The sequence below is a fragment of the Onychostruthus taczanowskii genome, unplaced genomic scaffold (assembly GCF_017590055.1).
Source record: "Onychostruthus taczanowskii isolate IOZ18803 unplaced genomic scaffold, ASM1759005v1 scaffold107, whole genome shotgun sequence".
Classification (NCBI taxonomy): Eukaryota; Metazoa; Chordata; class Aves; order Passeriformes; family Passeridae; genus Onychostruthus; species Onychostruthus taczanowskii.
The window spans coordinates 710,341-733,751 of NW_024497297.1; the positions used below are offsets into that span (position 1 = coordinate 710,341).

The 23,411-nt window shown below is 55.2% G+C and overlaps 3 protein-coding genes across 5 annotated transcripts; 2 read left to right on the forward strand and 1 right to left on the reverse strand.

The window, feature by feature from the left end:
• Window positions 1–286: 286 nt before the first annotated feature.
• On the forward strand, window positions 287–14,940 carry DNAJC18 (DnaJ heat shock protein family (Hsp40) member C18). 2 transcript variants are annotated; one of them, XM_041417503.1, is made up of 7 exons: window positions 287–470; window positions 590–735; window positions 2,080–2,265; window positions 5,115–5,227; window positions 7,004–7,113; window positions 8,785–8,957; window positions 12,430–14,940. In XM_041417503.1, the coding sequence occupies exons 1-7, from the start codon at window positions 298–300 to the stop codon at window positions 12,552–12,554; spliced, it is 1,026 nt and encodes a 341-aa protein (XP_041273437.1). In that variant the 5' UTR covers window positions 287–297; the 3' UTR covers window positions 12,555–14,940. The 2 variants fall into 2 exon arrangements, with proteins under 2 accessions (XP_041273437.1, XP_041273446.1); XM_041417512.1 differs by having other exon boundaries at window positions 14,642–14,940.
• Window positions 14,941–15,067: 127 nt separating this feature from the next.
• Window positions 15,068–17,377, reverse strand: LOC121342807. Its single transcript, XM_041417488.1, has 2 exons — window positions 15,943–17,377; window positions 15,068–15,846 (listed from the first exon to the last, which is right to left on the reverse strand). Exons 1-2 carry the CDS (start codon window positions 17,375–17,377, stop codon window positions 15,707–15,709), a joined length of 1,575 nt encoding a protein of 524 aa, XP_041273422.1. The 3' UTR covers window positions 15,068–15,706.
• An 89-nt stretch (window positions 17,378–17,466) lies between these two features.
• Window positions 17,467–22,977, forward strand: PROB1 (proline rich basic protein 1). 2 transcript variants are annotated; one of them, XM_041417474.1, is made up of 2 exons: window positions 17,467–22,363; window positions 22,427–22,977. In XM_041417474.1, exons 1-2 carry the CDS (start codon window positions 17,585–17,587, stop codon window positions 22,550–22,552), a joined length of 4,905 nt encoding a protein of 1,634 aa, XP_041273408.1. In that variant the 5' UTR covers window positions 17,467–17,584; the 3' UTR covers window positions 22,553–22,977. The 2 variants fall into 2 exon arrangements, with proteins under 2 accessions (XP_041273408.1, XP_041273402.1); XM_041417468.1 differs by having other exon boundaries at window positions 17,467–22,977.
• The last annotated feature ends 434 nt before the right edge of the window (window positions 22,978–23,411 follow it).

The window sequence follows — 23,411 nt, forward strand, 5'->3', positions numbered from 1 at the left end:
GCACAGCTCAGGGAAGGAGGGAGCGGCTGCAGGGGGAGCTTTGGGATGGACACCAGGGAAAGGTTCTTCCCCCAGAGGGTGCTGGCACTGCCCAGGCTCCCCTGGGAATGGGCACGGCCCGAGGCTGCCAGAGCTCCAGGAGCCTTTGGACAGCGCTGCCAGGGATGCACAGGGGGGATTGTTGGGGTGTCTGTGCAGGGCCAGGAGCTGGACTGGATGATCCTGGTGGATCCTTTCCTGCTCGGGACATTCCACAATTCCACCATTCCATGACCTCCCGCTCCCCTCAGAACCCCCATGACGTCAGCGCCCTTCGCCGTGACGTCACGCACCGCCGGCGCCGCCGGGCCCGCTCCCAGCAGCCCCCGCGCACAAGATGGCGGCGCGGGGCAGCGGGCGGTGAGCGAGGGGCGGCAGCGGCCGCGGTCCGACATGACCTACACGGCCGAGCAGCTGGACGGGGTGCAGCGGTGAGCGGCAGCGCGCGGTCCGCGGGAGCACGGGGGCGGCGGGGAGGGGCAGGGTGAGCCCGGGGCGCAGCGGTGAGCGGGCCCGGGGCGCCCTGGTATAACCCCGTGTGCGCCCTCAGGATCAAGCGGTGCCGGGATTACTACGAGATCCTGGGCGTGAGCCGGGACGCCGGCGAGGAGGAGCTGAAGCGGGCGTACCGCAGGCTGGCCCTCAAGTTCCACCCCGACAAGAACCGCGCGCCCGGAGCCACCGAGGCCTTTAAAGGTGAGGGGGCCCGGGGGGCGCCGTGAGGGCAGCGCCGGTGCACAGGGGCCCGCCGGCCCACGGCGCCGGGCGGGGTTACGGACACAGCAGCGTCTTCACAGAGCCCTGCTGCGGCTCCGCAGGGTTTGCATTTCTGTCTGCAAAATACGCGTCTCCCTTAGAAACGATGGGAAATGCATCCCAGGTCCCATACCCAGATGCTTCTGAGAAGTTTTACAAGGATCTGGAGGAGCAGGACACAGGGAATGTCATCTACACTGTCAGAGGGCACGGATGGATGGGATATTAGGAAGAAATTCTTCCCTGTGAGGGTGCTGAGGCCCTGGCACAGGGTGCCCAGAGCAGATGTGGCTGCCCCTGGATCCCTGGAAGTGTCTAAGACCAACTTGGATGGTGCTTGGAACAACCTCGTCAAGTGGGAGCTGTCCCTGCTGATGGCAGGGAACTGGAATTAGGTGATCTTCATGGTTGCTTCCAACCCAAGCCATTCTGGGATTCCATGGTACTGAAGAAGGTTCAGAACTTGGAACTTGCACTGGCCATGCAGGAGAATTGAGTGCTTGTCATCAATAACTGCACCTTGTCATGAATAAATTTTTATTTTTATATATATGTATGGGAATATGAAATTGAATCCAGTGTGCTGTGTCTGGAGTTCTCAGTGATGCTGCAGTGTTACTGTCTAAACTCATACATATTTCTCCTTTCCAAGCAGCCTGGCATGGGGAAAGCCAGTGACTCATTCAGTCTGTTAGAACAAGGAGCTTCTGGAGTGCTGTTTTTTATTTGTTTGTGTTTGGGTTGTATTTGTCTATGAACTTGTTCTGTCAGAGGTCAAAGAAGAAGATGAGCCAAACAAACCCTTCTGAGTGGTTGGATGTGAGGTGTGAAATAGATGTGCCACACAGCTTCAGGAGCATCTCAGCCAGCAGGAAGTACTTGGGATAGCCCTATGCATTTTAATTGGTGCCTGCAGTTATTAACTTTGTGTTAATTGTCTGTGGGATATGGAGGTGCACTCAGACCAAACTTGCATTTGGCTTGAGCTGATAAAATTCTCCATTCTCACCCAATTTCTTGGCTGAAGTGAACTCTCATGTCAGTTTTACAAATATTTCAAGTCCCTCCATATACTTGGACACTTTTGTGTTTCTCCTGTTATCAGTGACAGCAGGAGTGGTTTCCATCACAGGTAGTGGCAGGGCTGTTACACATCTTTTATAGAAGTAGCTCAATCTTTGGTCAAGCACAGATTTCCTAGGCTTGTTTGGACTTTTTGTTGCTGCTCCACTTCCAAAAGTGTGAGCTCTGGGAATGTAACACTGGTTTTAATTCCCTCTCCAGCAATAGGCAATGCTTTTGCAGTTCTGAGCAACCCTGAGAAACGGCTCCGCTACGATGAACTCGGCAGTGACCACGAGCACGTCAGCACTGGCCAGGCCAGGCACTACAATTACTACACAGAATTTGAAGCAGACATCACACCAGAAGAGATATTCAATGTGTTTTTTGGTGGGCACTTCCCTACAGGTCAGTACCTGGCTGCAGTGGTTTCAAAGGGCAGTAGACTGACTAACCCTGAGGGAATGGCTGGAGCTGGGCCAGGGCAGGGCCAGGCTGGATTCTGGGAGAATTCCTTTCTCCCCCCAGAGGGTGCTGGCACTGCCCAGGCTCCCCAGGGAATGGGCACAGCCCCGAGGCTGCCAGAGCTCCAGGAGCCTTTGGACAGCAGGGATGCACAGGGGGGATTGCTGGGGTGTCTGCAGGGCCGGGGGCTGGATGATCCATGGGAGTCTCTTCCAACTCAGCATATTCTGTGATTCTGTAAACCATGAGGAAGTTCCCTTGGGACTGCTCAGGGAGTTGATGATACATCTGAAAAGAGCAGAAACATTCTCACATTTGATTCCTGCCTTTCTTTTATTCCCTCCATCATCTGAAGCCAGTAATGGTGTGGGAGGTAACACAGGGTGTGAATGAGAAGGGATCAGAGTTGTTTTCCATGATGGTTGGACTCAGTGACCTCAGACGTCTTGTCCAACATGAACAGTTCCATGCCTGGTTGTACTTGAGGCACCTGACAGCATTCCAGGCCAGCAGGGCCCAGCTCCTGGAGCTGGGGTCTCAGGGAAACAGGAGCTCCTGTGATTCACAGCAGCCTGTGCTGTAGTGGAATCACAGCCTGGGAGCTCAGCGAGTGCTGCCTGCCAGGAAGGATCCAGGGGTGTGCAGGATCAGTGTTACAGCAATGGGATCAGTGTTACTGCACCTGGAGCAGCTCGGTACATGTCTCAGCCCACCCTTGGCATTTGGATTTGTAGGAAAAATAGAAAGATCCTGCAAGATCACTGCATTAAAAGGAAATCTGAAGGTTGTGAGGACTTCAAGGGCCTTCCTGGCAGCATCTAAGGAATTGCTTTAGCACTCCCAGGAACTTTTCACCACCAAGGTGTCACAAAGTGAGGTGCACACCACTTACTACAGCCTGAAGACACACAGACGAGTGGTTACTTACTAAAGCTTGCTGTGAGTGGTGCATGTTGCAGCTAAGGGGACCTTGGATCCCACACTTGCACCAGTGGATATGCAGAGCCAACCCCAGCATGGTGTAATTCCAGCTGGAGTCTGCAAGTTTTCCATCTCTGAGTGTGCAAGGAATTGCATCTGGATGTGTCCTGTGTGGGACATCACCCTCATTGAATGGGCCTGTGGATGGTGCATGTTGCAGCTAAGGGGACCTTGGATCCCACACTTGCACCAGTGGATATGCAGAGCCAACCCCAGCATGGTGTAATTCCAGCTGGAGTCTGCAAGTTTTCCATCTCTGAGTGTGCAAGGAATTGCATCTGGATGTGTCCTGTGTGGGGCCTGTGGGGGACAGGGATGCTTGGAGTTGAGGACAGGAAATTGAGGAGCTGTAGGAGGAGTTTGAGTATGGGCCATGGCAGGTTGATCAGGGAGACTGGCATGAAGGAGGAAATGGGAATTTTTGGCAAAGCAGCAAAAAGTAAAAAAATAAAAATATAATTTTTTAGTAGTAGGTGTTGGCAGTAAACAAGAGTTTCCTCACTGGGCTTTTGAGGGCAGGTTTATGGCTTTATTTTTACTGAGCAGATTTCCTATATGGATATTCCATGGAAAAATAGTTAAATTAAAATGTTAAACGTGATAAAACTCAAAGGAGACTCCACTTGGCAGAGTGTTGCAGTTGTAATGAAGAGAGGATACAAGTTCTTCACCTAAAAAATAAATGCACGTGGAACAAAAGCAACTACTGCCAGAAATCCTTGGAGAAACTTAAAATTTTGGAAAACTTTTTTTCTAGGCACCCCTGTAAAAGCCATTCTTCCTTTCCCAGATTGGCTGGTTCTTTTCACAGCTTGATAAAATCCTGTCTGAGCAATGTTGAATGATAGAAATAAACTTTCTTTTTTTTTCCCAAAAGAAACTTTCCTCCTTGGAGCCAGCCTGGCTTGGCTCACTGTTGGAGCTCTGACTGCACACATGCCTGAAGCTTGGAAAATCTTTGAACAAGCAGTGGAACAGAGGTTTTGACACAATAGCAGAGGTCACCTTTGCCCAGGTTTCTTGCAGAATTCTTTGGGAAACTCAAAAAAAGGACAGGATAAGAGTATAAAATAATGTGACATCTTTCCCAGGGCTTAAAAATAGTTTTGCATTTCTGTTGTGAAGATAAGCCACAGATTTCAATTCTCTAACACAAAGATATTCTGAATTTCAAAAGAGGAGAGCACAGCTATTATTAAGATATTCATATGGTGATAAAATCAGATCCTGGGCTTCAAATTGAAGCAGCAAATGCAATTCTTCCTTCATTTTAGATTTTTTTAAATAAATCAACCACATTCTGTGTGCAGGAAAGAAAATCCTGAATGGTTCTCCTTTTTTACTCTTTTAAAAATCTCTTTCTTTATTATAGAATAATTAAGTGAAATTATTAATGGCTTGAAGGCAGAGGAATTAGAAATGAGGGTAGAAGACCACATTCAGTAATTATGGGAGACCATAATTCACAGCCTGAGCATGGTGAAGCAAATTCATTTTCCTGCCACAGCCTTGCAAGTGAATGTGACACGAACAGCATTAAAATATGAGATAAAATCATACAAATCAGAACATGTTTCTGCAGCTTGATTTAAATTAAGATGGAGTGGAGCACACTACAATTTCTCTGGTAGACTTTTTGGAATAACATTGTGCTGGTTTAATTCTGAGGCGGTTTGTGCTTTTTACTTTGAGATCTCCCAGCTGTAATTCTGGCTGTGGAGTATAAACCTGGATAATTCAGTAGAAGCTGAGGAATGCAGGTGAGTACCAGCAGCTGGGTGAGACATGAGTCTGTCCTGGTTTCTTTGCAGGGAATATCCACATGTTCTCCAATGTAGCCAGAGATGCTCACTATTACCCACGGAGGCACCGGGCCGAGAGGGCGTGGACACAGGAGCCAGAGGAGGAGGAGCACAGGCCACAGGTAGCCAGGAACAGAGATCTCCTCAGCTTAAATATTTAAACAGCTCAGCAGGGTGAGGGATCCTCTTCCAAAGCCAGGACGAACCCTCCCATGCTTGAGTGCTCAGTGTTGATTCTCAAGGGCCGCAGCCACACTGGGTGTTTTCTTTGTCACTGGATTGGCTTTTATTAACCGCTGCTGTAAAGATCTGTTGTATTTACAGCATCTCAGGCACTCCAGTTTCTGTCACTGAGGGTTTTGCTGCTGCTTGCTTTTTGCAAGCTCCAGTGCTTGGTAATCCAACAACGAGTCCAAATGGGGACTGGTGATAGATGTGGAAGTAGTGGCTTGTCCTCAGTGTGTTTTTAATCCTTCAGTAAATGAGCACCCAGGGCCTGCACAGGCCTCTTCCAGCTGGGGACAGGATGGGCTTGGGACACATTGCTGCCAACTGAGACTTCCAGATGAGGCACAAGGTGTCCTTTGTTGTCAGTGCACATACACACCTGCCACCTGACTTGGCAAGATCTTCCTCTGGAGACAGTCTGTTAACCTCCAGGGATCATTCTCCAAGGAAGATGAGTTTTGCCTTGTGAGTATCAGGCTCAGAAAAAAAAAACCTGGTACAGCTGACAGACAGCTAAGCTGGGAGAAGTGAATCCAGCCCCTCATTTCAGGAAAGACAGTGAGGAGCTGGAGCGTGTCCAGGGAATGGAACAGAGCTGGGAAGGGGCTGGAGCCCCAGGAGAGGCTGAGGGAGCTGGAAAGGGGCTCAGCCTGGAGAAAAGGAGGCTCAGGGGGGACCTTGTGGCTCTGCAGAAGTCCCTGATAGGAGGGGACAGCCGGGGGGGTCGGGCTGTGCTCCAGGGAACAGGGACAGGAGGAGAGGGAACGGCCTCAGGCTGGGCCAGGGCAGGCTCAGGGGGGACAGCAGCAGGAATTCTCCATAGAAAGGGTGCTCAGGGATTGGCAGGGGCTGCCCAGGGGGGTTTGGAGTGCCCATCCCTGGAGGTGTCCTGGATAGGACTGGAGGTGGCACTGAGTGCTCTGGGCTGGGGACAAAGTAGGGATCAGGCACAGCTTGGACTCCATGGTCTGGGAGAACTTTTCCAACCTCAGTGATCCTGGGATCCTGTGAATCCCACCTACTGCTGCATCAGGAATCCTTGTTGCTATCCCAAGGCAGAGGGCAAAGCCTAAAGAGCTCCATATGATATTTTCCTCTGCATAAGAAAAGGCATTTTAGAAGCCAGTTTAGAAAGAAATGGAAGAGCAGAAGGAAAGATCAGTGTTTTCTCTTTGATAGTGTTTCCACTCTTTTGTTCTGCCAAATGAAATCAAAGGTCCGGGTGCTTGCATCCTGTCTGAAGTTACACTGCATGGGAGCTCTTAACCCTTTACTGCTCAGGCATTAAATGCAGGGCTTGGGCAGAGGCTGAGATCTTTACAATGGAGAGCAAATTCAGAGGGTGCAGGAAAGCTGTAGGCACTCAGGAATTGCAGGGTGTTCCTGCAGGCTGGATTGGACACTGACAGGTACAGTAGTGCTGTGGGCACTGTGAAGGAAGGGGCAGAAAGAAAGGGAAAGAAAATTGTGTCCAAGAGTGTTCTGATATTATTAATAAAGGTTATTTAGAAATTACAGTGTCTTCCCTCTCAAAATCCCAAAGTACTTCCTCTTTTTTCTTCAGACTTTACATGTAACTTGTTGATCAGTGATTGATAGCCTGGCTTCTGTGAACAGATGCCTTTTTCCATCTCTGTATTTTCTTGACTGCTAATCCTTGTACTTTTCAGAATTCATACTCTGCATTTATCCAGTTGATGCCAGTTTTCATCATCATAATAGTGTCAGTCATAACCCAGCTGATGGCCACCAACCCACCCTACAGCTTATTCTACAAATCGTAAGTCCTTTAAAACCACATTTTTCTGCTGCTGCTGTTTGCAGTATGGAGGCTGATGGAAGTTGAGTTTGATAGCAAAATGCACGTTAATGTTCTACTTTTTATAAAAAATGTTACCAGTTTGTAAATAAGGAAATACCAGCAGCCTGCTCTGGTGAGTTCTGAGCGCTGTGAAGTTACCTGTGGAGTGCTTCAGTGCACAGGGTGCTGAACTGTGAGGGTCAGAAACCTTCCTCAGCTGGCATGGAATGGTTTTGCACAGTGATACAGGATGGGGACTGTGGATGTAGATCAGCCTCTCATCTGACCAAACCCCAGAATCTGTGGATCACCCCTGAGGTTCCTCTGGAAAGCAGCTAAAAAATGAAACCTGTGGTTTGCAGTATAAATCCAAATCTTTTCTGGAGCATGAATTCCACTGGAAGCTCAACAAACCATTAAAGCCTTGAAATGCCCTGGTTTAACCTCTGCAGAGAAGCAGGGCCCTGGGGGCTAGCAGGCTCTGGGAGCAGAAGGACCCCAGCAGAGCTGCTGTCCTGGGAGCTTGTGGGGCAGAGGAAAACCCACGTGCTGCTCTCAGCTTCCAGGGCTGGAGGAGGGAAAGAGCTGACCTGGGCTGGCCCTTACTGACAGAGGAGTGGGATTGGCAGGTTTGGGGCAACCAGCAGAGTGCTCCAAATAGTCCTCTTGTTCCCTTCTGGGAGTAAAACTGCTCAAGTCCAGCCTTGCCCTGCTCCGCTCTGCCAGAGCAGCCCAACACCCCTCATCGTTTTACCACACGATGTCAGTGTGAGGCCCTCAGGAAAGAGCAGGAGGGTGGATGTTTTTAGGGTGGCTTTTTTTTCCCAGGGAGTGTTTTTGCTATCTGCCAGTCCCATGTGAAACCTCCCACGCTGCCCCCACAGCAGCTGAGCTGCTTTTCTTCACCACCTCCCCTTCTCCTGGTGATGGGGGATAGTCAGGCCTGAGCCTGGTTCAGAGTTAGGCTGTTTATCTAAATCATAGCATTAAAACACTGAACAGCCTAAAAACCAAAAGAAACTGGGGGCACCTCTGAGACACAGGGAGGAGAAGGAAAAGAGGAGTTCAGGAAAAAGGGACAAACAGGATTCTTTTGAGTGTAACCTTTGTGTTTTGGCTCTCTGCCTCTCTCTGTGGGCAGTGACTTGAGCAGAGGCCTTGGGTATCTGCTTAAATAAGGAAGTTCACTCCAGGAGTGTGGTTTAACCCAGTAACTGTGTCAGATGGGCTGATTCTTCCTACAGGTATTTTCCATCCTGTTCCATGCCTCACTTTGCTTACTTACGATTATAAAACCCTGAAGAAAAGTGTAACTAGAATTCCCCCCCTGCTAAATTGTATTTCTACTAAAGGATCCAAAAAATGGGAAAATCCAGATGCAGCTGCATTGTGCCCTAAGTCTACAGACTCTGGGATATTTTCTGATGATTGTAGCAGGATGGTGGGTTCTGTCTGTACTGCACAGCTTGCTGTCCCTGAGATTGTAATTTCCTGACTGGATGGTTGAGGGAGCCATAATCCTGCAGAAATGAACTGTACAAACATTCCTGTAAATATTTTCCTCTAGAAGTGCTAATATGGAGAAACAGCTCTTGGTTTTTTGGGGTCTGAACTGCTGAAACATCTGATTTCTCCCTTCTGCTCCCACAGGTCCATAGGCCACGTTGTGAGCAGAGAAACAGAGCACTTGCAGGTGCCTTACTATGTTGATAAAAACTTTGAAAATAATTATCAAGGAGCAGAACTTGAGGAGCTTGAGAAAACAGTTGAGAAAGATTACATAGACTATATTCAGACCAGCTGCTGGAAGGAGAAACAGCAAAGTAAGTTATTTCTGTCCCAAGGGTGTTTCAGGGGCTGGGGGGTGGCTGTGCTTCACAAAGCTCTGCTGGTTTTAGCCTCAGTTTCCAATCCTTGTAACATCTCAGCCTTGCACTGGTTTAAGGTGTCTCACATCTGCTCCTAACAGTGAATTTGCTATTCTTGAGATCTGTCAAAATCCATTTTAAGTGATTCTGAGAGATGAGTGGAAAGTAGACTTCACCATTTGAGACACTTTTTTCCACTCAGGTTTTATGCTTGAATAACCCTTAGTGCTGTTTTAAACATACAACCCACCACATTTATCCAGCCCTGACAGATTGCTAGGCTGGAAGAGATCTTGAGACATCACTTATTCCATGTTTCCTTTGTTGGAGCAGAACCAGTTTTGCTTTGACTGTCTCCACAAGAAGTTTCTGTAACTTTTTCCTTAAAATTTCTCCAAGAGTCCAGAGTGTGTCCAGGTGCTCTTGGCTCCCTTGCAGTGGGCTGTGTTCCTGGTATCAGTTTTCAGAGCATGTTTCCGTGGTTTGGGTGTTATTTGCATTTTCTATCTTTAGCTGAGTTAGAGATCATGTTTTTCACCATTTTCAAGTCTTTGAAAAACAAGAATTGAATGCAGAAAGGAAGAACACAGATGTGAGCGTTCAAAATCGTTATTCTCACTCAGCCCTGAGTGGATCAGTGGCACAAAAAAAGCCGTGTTAACCCATGTTTTATTGCTTGTTAATTGCTACTAATCTGTTTCGTTGAAGAGACAGCAAATTCCTGCTGTTTGCAGAATGGTAAGAAATAAATCACAAGGAGTAGCTTAGGCTGGAATGTTGTGACTGGTTTTATTCAGTGATTTTACTCACCTAAAGTGCTCATCACCTTCAAATGAGTCAACACCGAGTGGTGCTGTGTGTAAAGGAAGCTGGAACAAGTTGTGTGAATGTACAGTAGCAGCAGACAAGCTGCTTTCACACACTGGTGAGGGTTTTTAATTACTCTGTGCAGAACACTCCTCAGCACACTCCTAAAAGGTGTCTTTGCACTTGTTTTCAGTTTCTTTACCAATTTATCTAAAGAAGACTCATTTAATCCTAAAGGAGAGGTAACTAGTGTTGCTGACTCCAGGTTCTTTACAGGTGTTTGATGGGAAGGCTTGTTTTGGCTTATTTTACATAAAAGTTACCAATCCTGCTTTTAAAGAGAAATAAAAAATATGTAGGCTCTGAAGTTAAAAAGGAAAATAATATATAATATAAGACCTTAAAAGCCCTGAAGTTTTTGGTGTGTTTGATTTATCAGCTTTGATTATCTGTGGCTGGCAGGAGCAGCCTCCAGGGATAGTGTGGATGTTCATACTCATAAATGTACGCTTGCTAAAGGGGAGAATTTATTTCTTACAGAAAAATCCCTTTAATTGACCTCGTGCAGTTGAAAGTCTCCACATTGTCTCTTTCACAGAGAGCTGGAGCTGGGGAGAGCCCAGTCCCAAAGAGGGGACAAGGTTTGTGAGTCTGAGAGAGCCCAGGAGCCAGAGAGGGGAGATGATCCAGCCTGGAATGCCAAGTGCCTGCCAAGCCATGCTCCTCCAGAGCTTTGTGCACTCAGGGGTTGTGTTGGTCACCAGCTACAAATACATTCACAGCAGCCACAGTTAGCATAGCCTGAGGCCACTGCTGTCATTAAAAACTCACCGTTTTCAGAGTGCTTCCCATCCTGGCCGTAGCTGGGACTGGGCTGACCTTAGGACAGTCATTTTTGTAAAAATAAACTCTGAGTACAGGATGGAGTGCTGGGGAAATGTTCTGCAGATGCTGAGGCAGTTCTTAGTCAGCTGTTGCTGCACAGTGCTGGTCCCTTAATCCTTGCTGAAGTGTTGGAATTGGTGTGATGAGCTTTTTGTCAGTTGAATGCCTATTTATAGTACATTTGTTGTGTTTACTGAGGGCATATTTCCCTTGAGCACCAGCAAAACAGACAGAGATGTTCAGGAACAGCTTGGGTTTTAAAGTCCTTCATTTTAAGACTTGAAAAGCATTACCTGGTGTCCAACAACCTTAAGAAAAACCTTTAAAATAATGGATTGGTTGTACCTTGTTCAGCCAGTCAGTTTTACAGTGCTGCAGCAGACTCAGCGGAGCAGTATGTGAAAGTTAGGTGTGCTGTGGGTTTGGGTCTTCTGAAATCTGGGGTACAGTTAAGTTCAAAAAGCACATGCCAGGTTTTACAGGAGATGTTTCAGCTGGGATGGCTCAGTTGTAAAGTGAGACTGCAGAGAGCTTGGGCTCACAAAGAGGCAACTGAAAACCAAGTCAGGATAAGTATCACAGAATCATGGAATGGTTTGGGTTGGAAAGGGCCTTAAAGCTCATCCAATTCCACCCCTTGCCATGAGCAGGGACACTTCCCGCTGTCCCAGGCTCCTCCAAGCCCCAATGTCCAGCCTGGCCTTGGGCACTGCCAGGGATCCTGGGGCAGCCACAGCTGCTCTGGGCACCCTGAGCCAGGGCCTGCCCACCCTCACAGGGAGGAATTTCTTCTGTATATCCAGTGTAAATGTAGTTGGAATTCAATATTTTAGAACCTCCTTGGAGAAAAGGCTTCAGAAGAACTACTTTGTAACAGATTGAAACCCACAAGGAGCAAATGTGATGGAATGAACGCTGTCAAAAGTGCAGGGAATAATTTTCCTCAATTGGATAAGTGTAAACTGAGATTCTCCAGTGCACAGCTCCAGGGACCCTGGGCTCAGGGACAATTACCTGAGCCTGGTTTTTACTGGAGGCTTGACAAGGCTGTGCCCAGCACTGCTTGAGTGGCATTTGGTTATAAACCTGGAAATGGATTAGTGCTCTAAAATGAGCTGTTCCTGCCTGTCAGTTTGTGAAGCTTTTCAGTGAGTGGGAGGAGGGTAAATGGCTTTAAATTTCAGTGGGACAGGGACAGAATTCGTAAGGCATGAAAGGATCTATTGAAGTTCTTTCCACTCTGAATAATTTTGTAAAATGAGGGGCTTGTAAGGCGTATAAAAGCTCTTTGGAAAATGGAGTGTCATCAGGTAGCCCGTGCTTACGGAGATGTTGACCTTTTCAGAAGTAAATTACTGCTGTTCTCCTCGGTGCATCTAATCCTGCAGACAAATTATTCTGCGGGGAGAAACCTATATTAAGACTTCCTCAGCTAATCAGCAAAAGCAACTTCTCTGAATTACTGGGAGGAAATAATTTAAACAATGGAATTATTTCAGTTTTATGTAGCTTTTGAGAAGAAGGGGAACAAAATGCAAAGTACATTTGAGATTGTTAATGAAAGGGCAGGGAGGCCTTTCAGACGAGTCGCTTGCGTAGCTGTTCACCTCCTGGCTTCAATACCCACCAAAATTAAAATTTAGAAGTGCCACAAGGATAACAAAGCACTTAAAAACAGTTCTTTAAAGGAGGCTCAGGGCTTCATCCTAATACATCTTTTTTTTTCATCTTTCAGAGTCTGATTTGTCCAATTTGGCCAAGCTCTACAGAGATGAGCGGTTAAAACAGAAAGCAGAGTCCCTGAAACTTGAGCACTGTGAGAAGCTCTCCAGTCTGATTGGGATGCATAAAGGGGGCTGACCAGGACGCACACGTTCCATACTTTTATTTATTGCTGGTCTAACTTATGTTTTTATTTTCCTCCATGTGAAAAGGAAGGAGTCTGTTGTAAAGAGCATAGATATCGGAGTCCTCCTGCAGGCAGTGCAGAGAGGGGCTGGCACAAGCTGCAGGGCTGCTGTTTGCTGTAATATATCCTGTACATTAGATTCGGGTCCAAGGACCAGTGGCACTTTGTAAATTCATTCCCCAGGACACGCTCTGAGCTCAGACCCCAGCTGTGTGGGTGGTTTGTCTGCCATCCAGGCTGTGTGTGCTTCCCAGGAGAGCAGGCTTCTCTCTGCTTCCCTTGTTTCCTATGGATCTGCAGCCCCTGGATCCCCGGAGAGTGCCGTGCTGGGGCTGGGTGTCACCTCCCCCTGTCCCTCCGGGCTGTGCCACAGAGCTGGGGTGGTTCCAGCGCGGGAGGGACAGTCCCTGCCTGAGGGCAGCCCCTGAGCACATTCCCAGCTCTCCCATTCTCTGGTGCTCCAAGGGAGGGCTGTGCCCATCCTGACACCAGCATGGGAGTCTGGGAATTGCACCCATTCCAGTGTCTGCCAGACTGCTGGGAAAGCAGCACTGTGGTCATTCCCTCCTCTGTTTCCAGTGGCATATTTCAAAGCTGGCTGTTCACTTCTGGTTTTTATCTTCACACTCCCCCAGCTCTCCCAGGATCCTGCATTTTCTGGTACAGTTCTCATGTAGCATATTTTTACTCTGTTGAGCAGCTATGAATGTTTCACTGTAGACATGATATTGCAAAGAAAAATCCATGTGGCAATGTCCTGTTTTTTCTTGGTCCTCCTTCACACAGCCAGGCCTTGAAGGCAGGTTGGTGCTGGGTTGTCCTGGTGAGCAGCAGAGCAGTGTTAGAGCCGTGTTGCTCCAGCTGAACACCATGAACCCCCCGAGGCAGTCTGGTGTATGCCCTGCATGGAATGAGTTGCTCTTCCAGGGAATTCCTGCCTGGGGTGGGGGCTCACAGAGCAGCACTGCTCCCCTCTGACCCTGGGAACTGGAGTCAGAGACACCTGAGCAATGCTCTGCTGTTGCCACATGCCTGAAACTCGAGTCACACAGGATGCACAGGTGGCCTTGGCTGAGACCTAAGGAGTAAATACTCAAAAGCTTGGGAAATGCCAGGATTAAGCCTGCCTTTAAAGTTCAGACTGTGGGCTGGGCACTGGTGCAGTGGGGTAGGAATCTCACTGGATGGAACTGGAGATGCTGGTGCCACAGTGTGTCCCCTCCATGTCCTGTCCCATCCATACAGCCCTTGGAGGTTTGGCAAGAAAGGAAGCTGGGAATAAAACCTTTCCTGGGGTCTGCACAAGGATGAGGGATTGGTTTGAGGCCTGGTGCTTCTGTACACCAGCCCTAAACATCCCAGGAGAGGAGGAGAACGGTCCAGGGCCAGCAGCAGTGCTGTGATTGGGTGTCATAAAAGGAGAAAAAAATGCACACAGTGACTCTAAATTGCATTTTTGTGCCCCATTTGTAAGAAACCTTGTAGGAATGTGGGGAAGATGAGTTGAAATTTTGGGGCACCTGGAACAGGAAAAGCACCAGTGAAAATGGCCTTTTGAGGGGGTTGGTGTTGGGCATTCTTAGTGCCAGGGCTTAAGGGCAGAAACGGGTGATGATTCCAGGTTGGTGGCTGGCACAGCAGGCAGCCTTAATGCTGGTATTTCTCACTTTTCAGCACGTGAGTGTACAAAAAGTGAAAATAATGTTGCTTTTTATATATTAAATAGCTTGTAGAATATATTAAGAATCTATTTAAGTGGTTGGACTTTGTTCCAGGGTTGGTATGTTCCCTGCCGTTCCCGTGTGACTGTAGAGGGATGCAGGTAGGGAAACCAAATCTGGCAACTTCCTGGACTCATAATGTCCTGCACGGAGCTTGAACTCCTCCACAGCACTTTGCACTGAAACCAGATTGTACCTTTCATCCAAAAACCTCGAGTACTTGATGGAGACCTCCTGTGGGAAGCACAGTCAGCTGGGAAACGCAGGAGGGAGGTAAAAACATCCCCAAAAGCAATAAGTGTTTTGTTCCTAACCAGGGTCAGGGTGCTGGTCCTGGTGTGTGCTGTGAGGAAGGACGTGTGGCTTGGGACCTCTGCGGTGACGAACAGGACAAGTTGTGTTTGTTCAGTGCTCCTCGGGGAAAAGGAGAATCCTCTCCGGAGCCCCGACGTGGAAATGCATCGCTGTCCTTCTCCAAAGGGTACTTGGGGTTCTTTGTGGGGCTCTGACAGGAGGAGAGGGTGTTCCTGAGTGCACCAAGCGCTTGAACGTGGGTTTGTGTGTGTATATATATTTATTTATTTTTAAATAAAGACGTGACATCGCTGTGCCTGTCCGTGGTTGTCCGAGCCTGGCGCCGGGAGAGTTGCGGGGGATGGCGGGGATGGGGCCGGGGAGGAGGAGGCGGCCGCCATTTGCCGCGGGGACATGGCCGAGGGCTTGGGAGCGGGATGGGGATGGGGACCGGGAAGTGGGCCCTCTGCGTGTGTGAGGGCCCGGGGTCTGTGCGGGCCCCGCCGCGCGGCCTGCACCTGCCGTGGGGCTCGGCGGGAACGGACACGGGACTGGGGACGGGACACGGGATAGGGAACAGAACAGGGAACGAGGCAGGAGGTTACAAACGATGCCGGGAACGGGACAGGGGCTGGGAGAGGGGCTGGCCCCTGGCACGGCGCCGTGTCCCAGCCCGGGCCCGCTCTGCGGCTCGGGGCGCACGGCCCTGGCAGCCGCCCGGGCATTGCCCCTGTGCCGCAGGGACGCCCTGGCAGCCGCCCGGGCATTGCCCCTGTGCCGCAGGGACGCCCTGGCAGCCGCCCGGGCATTGCCCCTGTGCCGCAGGGACGCCCTGGCAGCCGCCCGGGCATTGCCCCTGTGCCGCAGGGACGCCCTGGCTCGGGGGGCGGCTGGGCGCCTCTGTCACACAGCGCCCCGGGCTGTCCCAGTGCCTGGGCTCCTCCCAGGGGCTGCTGCCGCGGCCCGGATGCCCAGGTCCCTCCTGAACCCGAGGCGGCTCTGAAAGCCCCTGCCAAGCTGGGCCGGTGTTTCCTGCTCCTCCGGAGCCGCAAAAAGTAGCTCCAGCGTGGGAGAGGCACATCCTGCTTTCAGCAGCTACCAGCAGCCTTCCCCCTCCTCGCTGCCCGTGCCAGGCTTGCCAGCACTGAGGTGAGCACGCTCCAAGCTGGCACGAAATCCAGGTTAATAAGCAAATGCAGTGGTGAGGCTACAGGCAGTATCATGCTGGCTTAAACATAAATGAGTGTTTAATTAGCAAATCTGGCTCAGCCGGGGTCCACCCGCTGTTCTGTAACATGTTTGTGCCCCACAGGCACAGCCCAACCTGCTCTGGCTGCTGGGAGGTGCTGGTTGGGTTTCATCTGGCAGGAGGAGCCCAGGGGTCTCTCCATGGCCTCCACACCGAGGGACAAACTCGGGAGCAGCAGGAGGAGCTGCAGGTCTGCAGTGTGGCCTGGCTTGGCACGTTGGTGGCCTGGGGCTGTAGCCAGGGCAGTGACAGCGATGCCCGGACAGTTCTGCTGCTCCCACAGCACCCCCAGAGGGGCTGTGCACAGCATCCTGGGGGTCACAGAATCACAGACTGGTGTGGGTTGGAAAGAACCCCAAAGGCCACTCCCTTCCACCCCCTGCCATGGCAAGGACACCTCCCACTGTCCCAGGCTCCTCCAAGCCCTGTCCAGCCTGGCCTTGGACGCTGCCAGGGATCCAGGGGCAGCCACAGCAGCTCTGGACACCCTGTGCCAGGGCCTGCCCATCCTCACAGGGAACAATTCCTTCCCAATATCCCACCTAACTCTGCCCTGTATCACTATGAAGACATTCCCTGTGTCCTGTCCCTCCATCCCTCGTCCCCAGTCCCTCTCCAGCTCTCCTGGAGCCCCTTTAGGCTCTGGTAGGGGCTCTGAGCTCTCCCTGGAGCCTTCTCTCCCAGTGAGCAGCCCCAGCTCTCCCAGCCTTTCCCCTGCCTTGCTCCAACACTCGTGCTCAGCACAGTCCTTGCTGCTGCTGCTGCTCTGACACCCAGGTCCCGCTAAAACCACAATGGTCACAGTGACAACAGCTGTGACAAGTGACTCAACACCACCGGAGGCTGCGAGGGTGGCAGGAGAGCAGCACCGGACACCCGGCTGTGGTGTGCACCCGCTGTCCATCCGCTGTCCATCCGCTGTCCATCCGCTTCCCGGCACCCGCTGTGGGTGCTGCAGGAGGTGGGATGGCCCCAGACACACCCTGGAGCTCCGTGGAGGAGCAGGACCGGGGATGGCAACTCCAGCACTGCCCTGGCAGTCTGTGCCTGTCCCTGAGCATGAAGAAAGGGATTTGGGGGTTTGAAAATCCCACACAGACACTCCTTCTTGCACAAGGCCACCACACCAGTGAGCACTGCCCACAGCAGGTCCCCTGCAGTCCCTCTGGGTACAAATGCCACCTGCAAGCCCAGCCCAGCTCAGCAGGGAAGGGTTAAGTGCCAGCCCAGCTCTGCGGGAAGCTTTCCTCTCCTCCTTGCCAAGGTTTAAATTTAGTCCCTGCATGAACCCAGAGGACGTGGGCATCAGGTTGCTTTGGGACTGGCAGCGCTGGGGAGCACCTGCTGCTGTTTCATGGCAAAAATTCCCCCAAAAGCTGGGACTGGACTGCACCAGCAGAACTTGGGGTGGACAAGCTGCAGAGACCCTCGTGTCACCCCAGCCACCCCACCACTGGCTTGGGGTGTCCCCAGAAAAGACACATGCTTGCAGTCCTTTGGTCAGCTCCATGCCTGGGTTGATCCCAAGCCTTGTGAGTCTGCTCCTGGCCGCTTGGACTGGCTGTGTGGGAGCTCCTGTTTGGGGTAGGGTGTGTTTAGGGGAAAGCCCAGCGTGGATGCACCATTGCTGTGGCAAGGTGGGCAGTGGCACCGGGAAAGGAGCTGTGGTGGGGATGGAGCTGCAGCTCGGGATCCTGCCGTGCCCTCAGCACCGCGGATGGGACATCCCCAGAGAGGTCTGCAGGGCCCCCCCCCCGCTCCAGGGCAGCCCAGGCCATGGGATCACAACCGGGAGCTGTATGGGGTTCCTTGGGACATGTCCTGCGGTTTGGGGAGAGCGGGGCGGGATGAGGAGCAGGGATGGGCCGGCGGCCCCCGGCAGATCCCCGAGGCTGGGGGCGGCGGTGGCATCCCTGCAATGCGCTTGGCATCGGCTGCCCCGGCTGGCGCTCGCCGAGTCCATGTGATCCGGGGCTTGCTCTGTGCCGCCGCCGGGTCCAGCCGCCGGGACGGCGAGGGAGCCAGAAGGTCGAGCCAGCGGCCCCGACAGGGCAGCCCCAGCCCCGAACAGGGTTCCCCGGCATCGGCTGAAGCCCCCGGGCTCCTCCCTGCCACCATGCCCCGCGGGAAGAGGGACCCGGTCCTGCTGTCCCCCGCCGAGCTGCCCGGCCCCGAGGGCGAGGGTCCCCGCGCGGCTGCGGACGGCCGGCGCTCCGCGGAGGAGGAAGAGGAGGAGGACGGACACCTCCCGGGGCTGCCCCGCGACGACCTCACCAAGAGCATGTCGAGCTCCTCCGTGTCCTCCTACCACTCCGCCCTGTGCTCGGACGGCACGGAGACCTTCAAGGACTGCCTGGAGTTCCTGGACGAGGAGGGATCGCCCGGCCGGGCTGCCCCGGGCCGCTGGGCTCCGGCGGGGTCCCCCGGCGTGCCCCCGCCGCCCGGCCCCCTCGCCCGCCCGCAGCGGGCTCAGCTGTCCAGCGCGGCTAAGAATAGCCCAGCGCCGGGCCAGGGGGGCAGGATGGGTCCCCTCGGTGGGGACCGGGAGCCTGTGCCGGCCGCGGCCGCCGGCGGGGAGCCGGCCGTGCCCCGGCAGCCCGGGACGATGCTCGCCGGGGCTCCCAGCGACTCGGACGAGGTGGACGGCGAGGTGCAGGCGCTGACGGCCAGGGCTTTCCGCAGCCTCTCGGGTCTGCCCGGAGCTCGCCTCGACATGTGCAGCTCCCACACCTCCTCCAGCCTCTCCAACTCGCTGTCGGAGGACGGCGGGCGGCCGCGGCGGTGGCCGGCGGGCGCGGGGGAGCCCCGGGGCGCGGCGACAGCTCTGCACGGCAGGGTGGGCTGGCCTTTCCTCGCCGGCGTGGACGGGGAGCTGCTGGGCAAGGAGCATTTCGAGTGCGTGGACGTGGAGCTGGAGAGCGGTGAGGCCAGGAAGGGCCACGGCAAGAAGAGGACGGTGCCCAAGCGCCAGATCCTGCTGAAGAGGAAGGAGAGGAAGGAGACGGGCTTTGGCCCCCGGGGGGATGGCCCAGCGCCCCAGCCCCCTGCCAGGAAGGAGCCCCCCAGCAAGGGCAGAGCCGTCGGCGAGGACTTCAGGCTCAACTACCAGCAGTTCATGAAGGCGGCGTCCCTGGAGGCCGGCCCCGACAGGACCAGGGCGGCCTCGTGCCTGGTGAAAAACGTCCTGGCCAAGAAGATGCAGTACGAGCAGCGCATCAAGATGGAGCAGAAGGGGCTGCGGGGCAGCTCGACCTCCTCGGGACCGTCCTCCGCCGGCACCGACCTGCTGGGGGATGGTCTGGAGGGCAAGTCCAGCTCGCTGTCCCGCTCAGACTGCAGCTTCTCGGCCGAGGACCTGCGGGGCGGCGGGATGCCGGTGGCCACGGCGGTCGCGGAGAGCTCCGCCACCACCACCCATCCCACCAAGGGCGTGGTGCTCAGCGAGGCGACGAGGGAGACTGTCTGCAACCTGAGGAAGACGTTCAACGAGCTCAACCAGAGGATGAAGTACCAGGAGGTGCTGGAGGGCCGCTGGCTGCCCGCGGCCGCGGAGAAGCACACGTCGGAGAGGATCTGCTACCAGCGAGCCCGCGCCTTGTTCGAGGCCCAGCCCGGCGTGGGGAAGGTGCTGGATGTTGCTCCCCGGTTTGCGAGGGCGCCGAGGCCGTGGCCCAGCTTGAAGGAGCGAGCCATCGGCCCCATCCATTCCCAAAGCCTCCCCTTCAAGGCTGAGAGCCGGGCGCTCCCCGCCACCCCGCCGCGCCGCCCCTTCGCCTCCTCCCGGGCGCAGGAGGCGAGGACGCTGCCGCAGAGCCAGCCGGAGAAGCCACCAGCAGTGCCCCGCCGGCCGGCCAGCCCCGGCACCATCCCGGCACCCCGGGGGTCCCCGCCGGCCGCGCCCCCCAAGCCAGAGGAGAAGGGGAAGGGGCGCGTCCCGCAGCCCCGGGACGTGCGCAAGCTGGTGAAGAGCAGCTACAGCCTCAAGTTCGGGACTGCCGGCGCCTCCCGCGGCACCGTGGCACCGGCGAGCAGCGGGGAGCCGCCACCAGCCACCCCTCTGGTCATCCACTGCACCTCGGTCCGCCGGGAGCCGCCGCCGGAGCCGGCGGGCGAGGAGGTGCTGGCAGCCCCCGGCCGAGAGCCAGCCCCGGCGTGTGTCGAGGGGCCCGCAAAGACCCCGCACAGCTCCCCGATCAACATCACGAGGGTCCAGGCCACGCGGAGGGGAGCGGCCCCCACGGAGGAGCCGCCGGCCTCGCCCCCGCGCCGGGAGCGGAGCGAGCTCAGGCTGCCCCCACGGGCCCCGGCGGCCGAGCGGGTGCCACACGTGGAGACCCATCTGCACGTCCTGGTGGGCCGGCCGGCCCCGGCGGCCCGGGAGAGCTCCCCGGCTCAGAGCAGCGCTGTGCTGCGGGCAGAGAAGACCGTTCTCCTGCCGCCGAGTCCCGCGGAGGGAGAGGAGGTGCGCGGCCGTGGCAGCAGCAGGGCGCTCCCCGCTGCCGAGGGGCCGGAGTCGCCGGGGCAGCGGCCCCGCAGCGGCGACAGCCGGGACCCCCGAGCAGGAGCCCCGGGCGGCAGCAGCGCCCGGCCGCGGCCTGCGGAGCCGGCGGCGAGGAGCGCGGCAGAGCCCGGTGGCAGCGAGCAGAGGCAGCAGCAGCCCGGCGGCCGGCGGGTGTCGGTGGGCAGCGGGGGCTCTGCCGGTGCCACCGGCCCCGCTGCCCCGCTCCGAGCCGGGGACAGCAGCGAAGCCTCTCCTGGGCGGCTGCCGGAGCAGAGGGAGGCCTGGGAGCGCTCGCCGCAGTGGCCGGCGGCTACGGAGCCCCACCCGCCGGCTGCCCCGGCAGAGAACTCCAACTACTTGGCAATCCCCGAGAGAGCCCCCAAATCCACACAGATGCCAAAGCTGTCCTCGGTCCCCAACCCAGGCAGTGCATCCTTTGGGACCCCCTTTGTCCCCAGCCCGGCCAGCGCTTCTTTTGGGGCTCCCTCAGCCCCCAACCCAGCCAGTGCCTCTTTTGGGACCTCCATGGTCACCAACGTGACTGGCTCATCCTTTGGCTTCCCATCAGTCTCCAACCTGTGCAGCACATCCTTTGGGAACCCCTTGGTCCCCAATCCATCCAGTGCATCCACTGGGAACCCCTTGGTCCCCAATCCATCCAGCATGTCCTTTGGGAACCCCTTGGTCCCCAATCCATCCAGTGCATCCATTGGGAACCCCTTGGTCCCCAATCCATCCAGCATGTCCTTTGGGAACCCCTTGGTCCCAAATGTGTCCAGTGCATCATTTGGGAACCCCTTGGTCCCCAATCCATCCAGCATGTCCTTTGGGAACCCCTTGGTCCCAAATGTGTCCAGTGCATCATTTGGGAACCCCTTGGTCCCCAATCCATCCAGCATGTCCTTTGGGAACCCCTTGGTCCCCAATGCATCCAGCATGTCCATTGGGAACCCCTTGGTCCCCAATCCATCCAGTGCATCCATTGGGAACCCCTTGGTCCCCAATCCATCCAGCATGTCCTTTGGGAACCCCTTGGTCCCAAATGTGTCCAGTGCATCATTTGGGAACCCCTTGGTCCCCAATCCATCCAGCATGTCCTTTGGGAACCCCTTGGTCCCCAATGCATCCAGCATGTCCTCTGGGAACACCTTGGTCCCCAGTCCATTCAGCATGTCCTTTGGGAACCCCTTGGTCCCAAATGCATCCAGTGCATCATTTGGGAATCCCTTGGTCCCCAATCCATCCAGTGCATCCTTTGGGAGCCCCTTGATCCCCAATCCATCCAGTGCATCATTTGAGTCCCCACTGGTGCCCAATCCATCCAGTGCATCCTTTGGGAACCCCTTGGTTCCCAACCCAGGCAGCTCATCCTTTGGGTCCCCCTTGGTCAGCAACCCAGCCCCCACTTCCCTTGGGCATCCATCAGTCTCCAGTGTAGCCGGCTCTTTCTTTGGATCCCCTTTTGTCCCCAACCCAGCCAGCGCTCCGCTGGGAACCGGTGCCTATCCCCTTCCTGGTGGGGAAGTGCCCTGGGGCAAGCCCAGCCCTGAGCCCCCCCTTCCCCGACCCCCCGAGGGCTCGGCTGCTGTGGAGCCCCCAGCCCAGCCCCACCTGGAGGATGCTCCTCATTTCCTCAGGAGGACCGATGGCTCCTCGCCGAGTGGGAGGAGCAGGCAGAGCCCCCCCAAGCCCTTCCCCACCGCCGTGCCTGCCCAGCGGAGGATGCTCGTGGATCCCAGCAGCGGGAAGTTCTACTACATGGAGCCGCCGCGGCAGCCCCAGATGAAAACGCTCTACGACCCCGAGACGGGGCAGTACCTGGAGGTGCTGGTCCCACCGGTGGCATCACACACCGGGCTCTACCAGGCACCTTTCAACCCGCTGGTCATGGCCCCGGGGGTCTATGGCCCGCCCTACGCTTCCTACGGCGGCTTCCCCGGGCTCCCGGCACCGCCGCCCTCCGCCCCCTCGCCGCCGCACCCCTCGCTGCCGGCTGCCGACAACCCCGGGACCCCCGGCTCCGCTCCCAAGGGCGAGGGTTCGTCCTCTGCCGGGGGTCCCGACTGCGGCTACCTGGAGAGCCTGTACTACATCCCCACGGGCATGAGAGCCAGCCCCGGCCCCGAGCAGCCCCCGGCCCGAGCCAGCCCTGCCGCGCCCGAGGGCTCACTGCTCCGCATGTGATGGGATGGATCCGCGGGGATGTCCCTTCCCTTAGCCCGGCTTAGCCCAAAGTCATCACCACCCCTGGCACGGGAGAGCCTCCCTGCCCACGGCTGAGCTGGCAAAGCGCCGAGGGGTAGCGGGCACTGGTTGGACTTCACTGGCTTCTCATGGAAACGGGGACAAAAAGGGTGTTTTCCGGTGTGAGCACCAGGCAGCCCTAGGGGGACATGGAGGTGTGTGCTCTGGCCAGCAAAGGGACCACAGAGGCCCTGCTTCCCCCTCTCCTGCCAGTCCCATCCCAAGGATGACCCGAGCTGGTTCACCCAGGGGGTGATCGCCTGGCCACCTCCAGCGCACCCCCCCCCCCCCCCCCCAAGCCACGGCTGCAGCACAGATAACCCAAAATAGTAATAAAAATGCTGAAACAGCTTTAAATCTGCTTATTCATCCTGTGCTTGTGTGGTCTGTAAAGGGAGGCAAGGGGCTGAGGCACTTGGAACATGCAGTGCTTCTCTCTGTCTTGGAGTATCCACCCAGTCCCGAGGAGCAGTGGGAGACTCTGCAGTGAGCCCTAAGCCCCAAACCCCAGCCGCGAGCGCCAAACCACAACCATGAGCCCCAACCACAACCATAAGCCTCAAACCCCAGTCCTTAACTCAGCTCTGAACCCCAAATCCCCACCCAGCTCCAGACCCTGTAAGTCCACACCATCCCAGGAAGGACTGAGGTTGAGGAGAAAGGATCAGGCTGAGTTACAGGACTGAGTTACAGCAAAAACCTCCTGGAGAGGGGGCACCCGGTCGGGGACACCCCATGCACAGCCCCCTTCCTGCCGCGACGCCCGGCTCGGACGGGCCGCCCCGGCCGGATGCAGGTG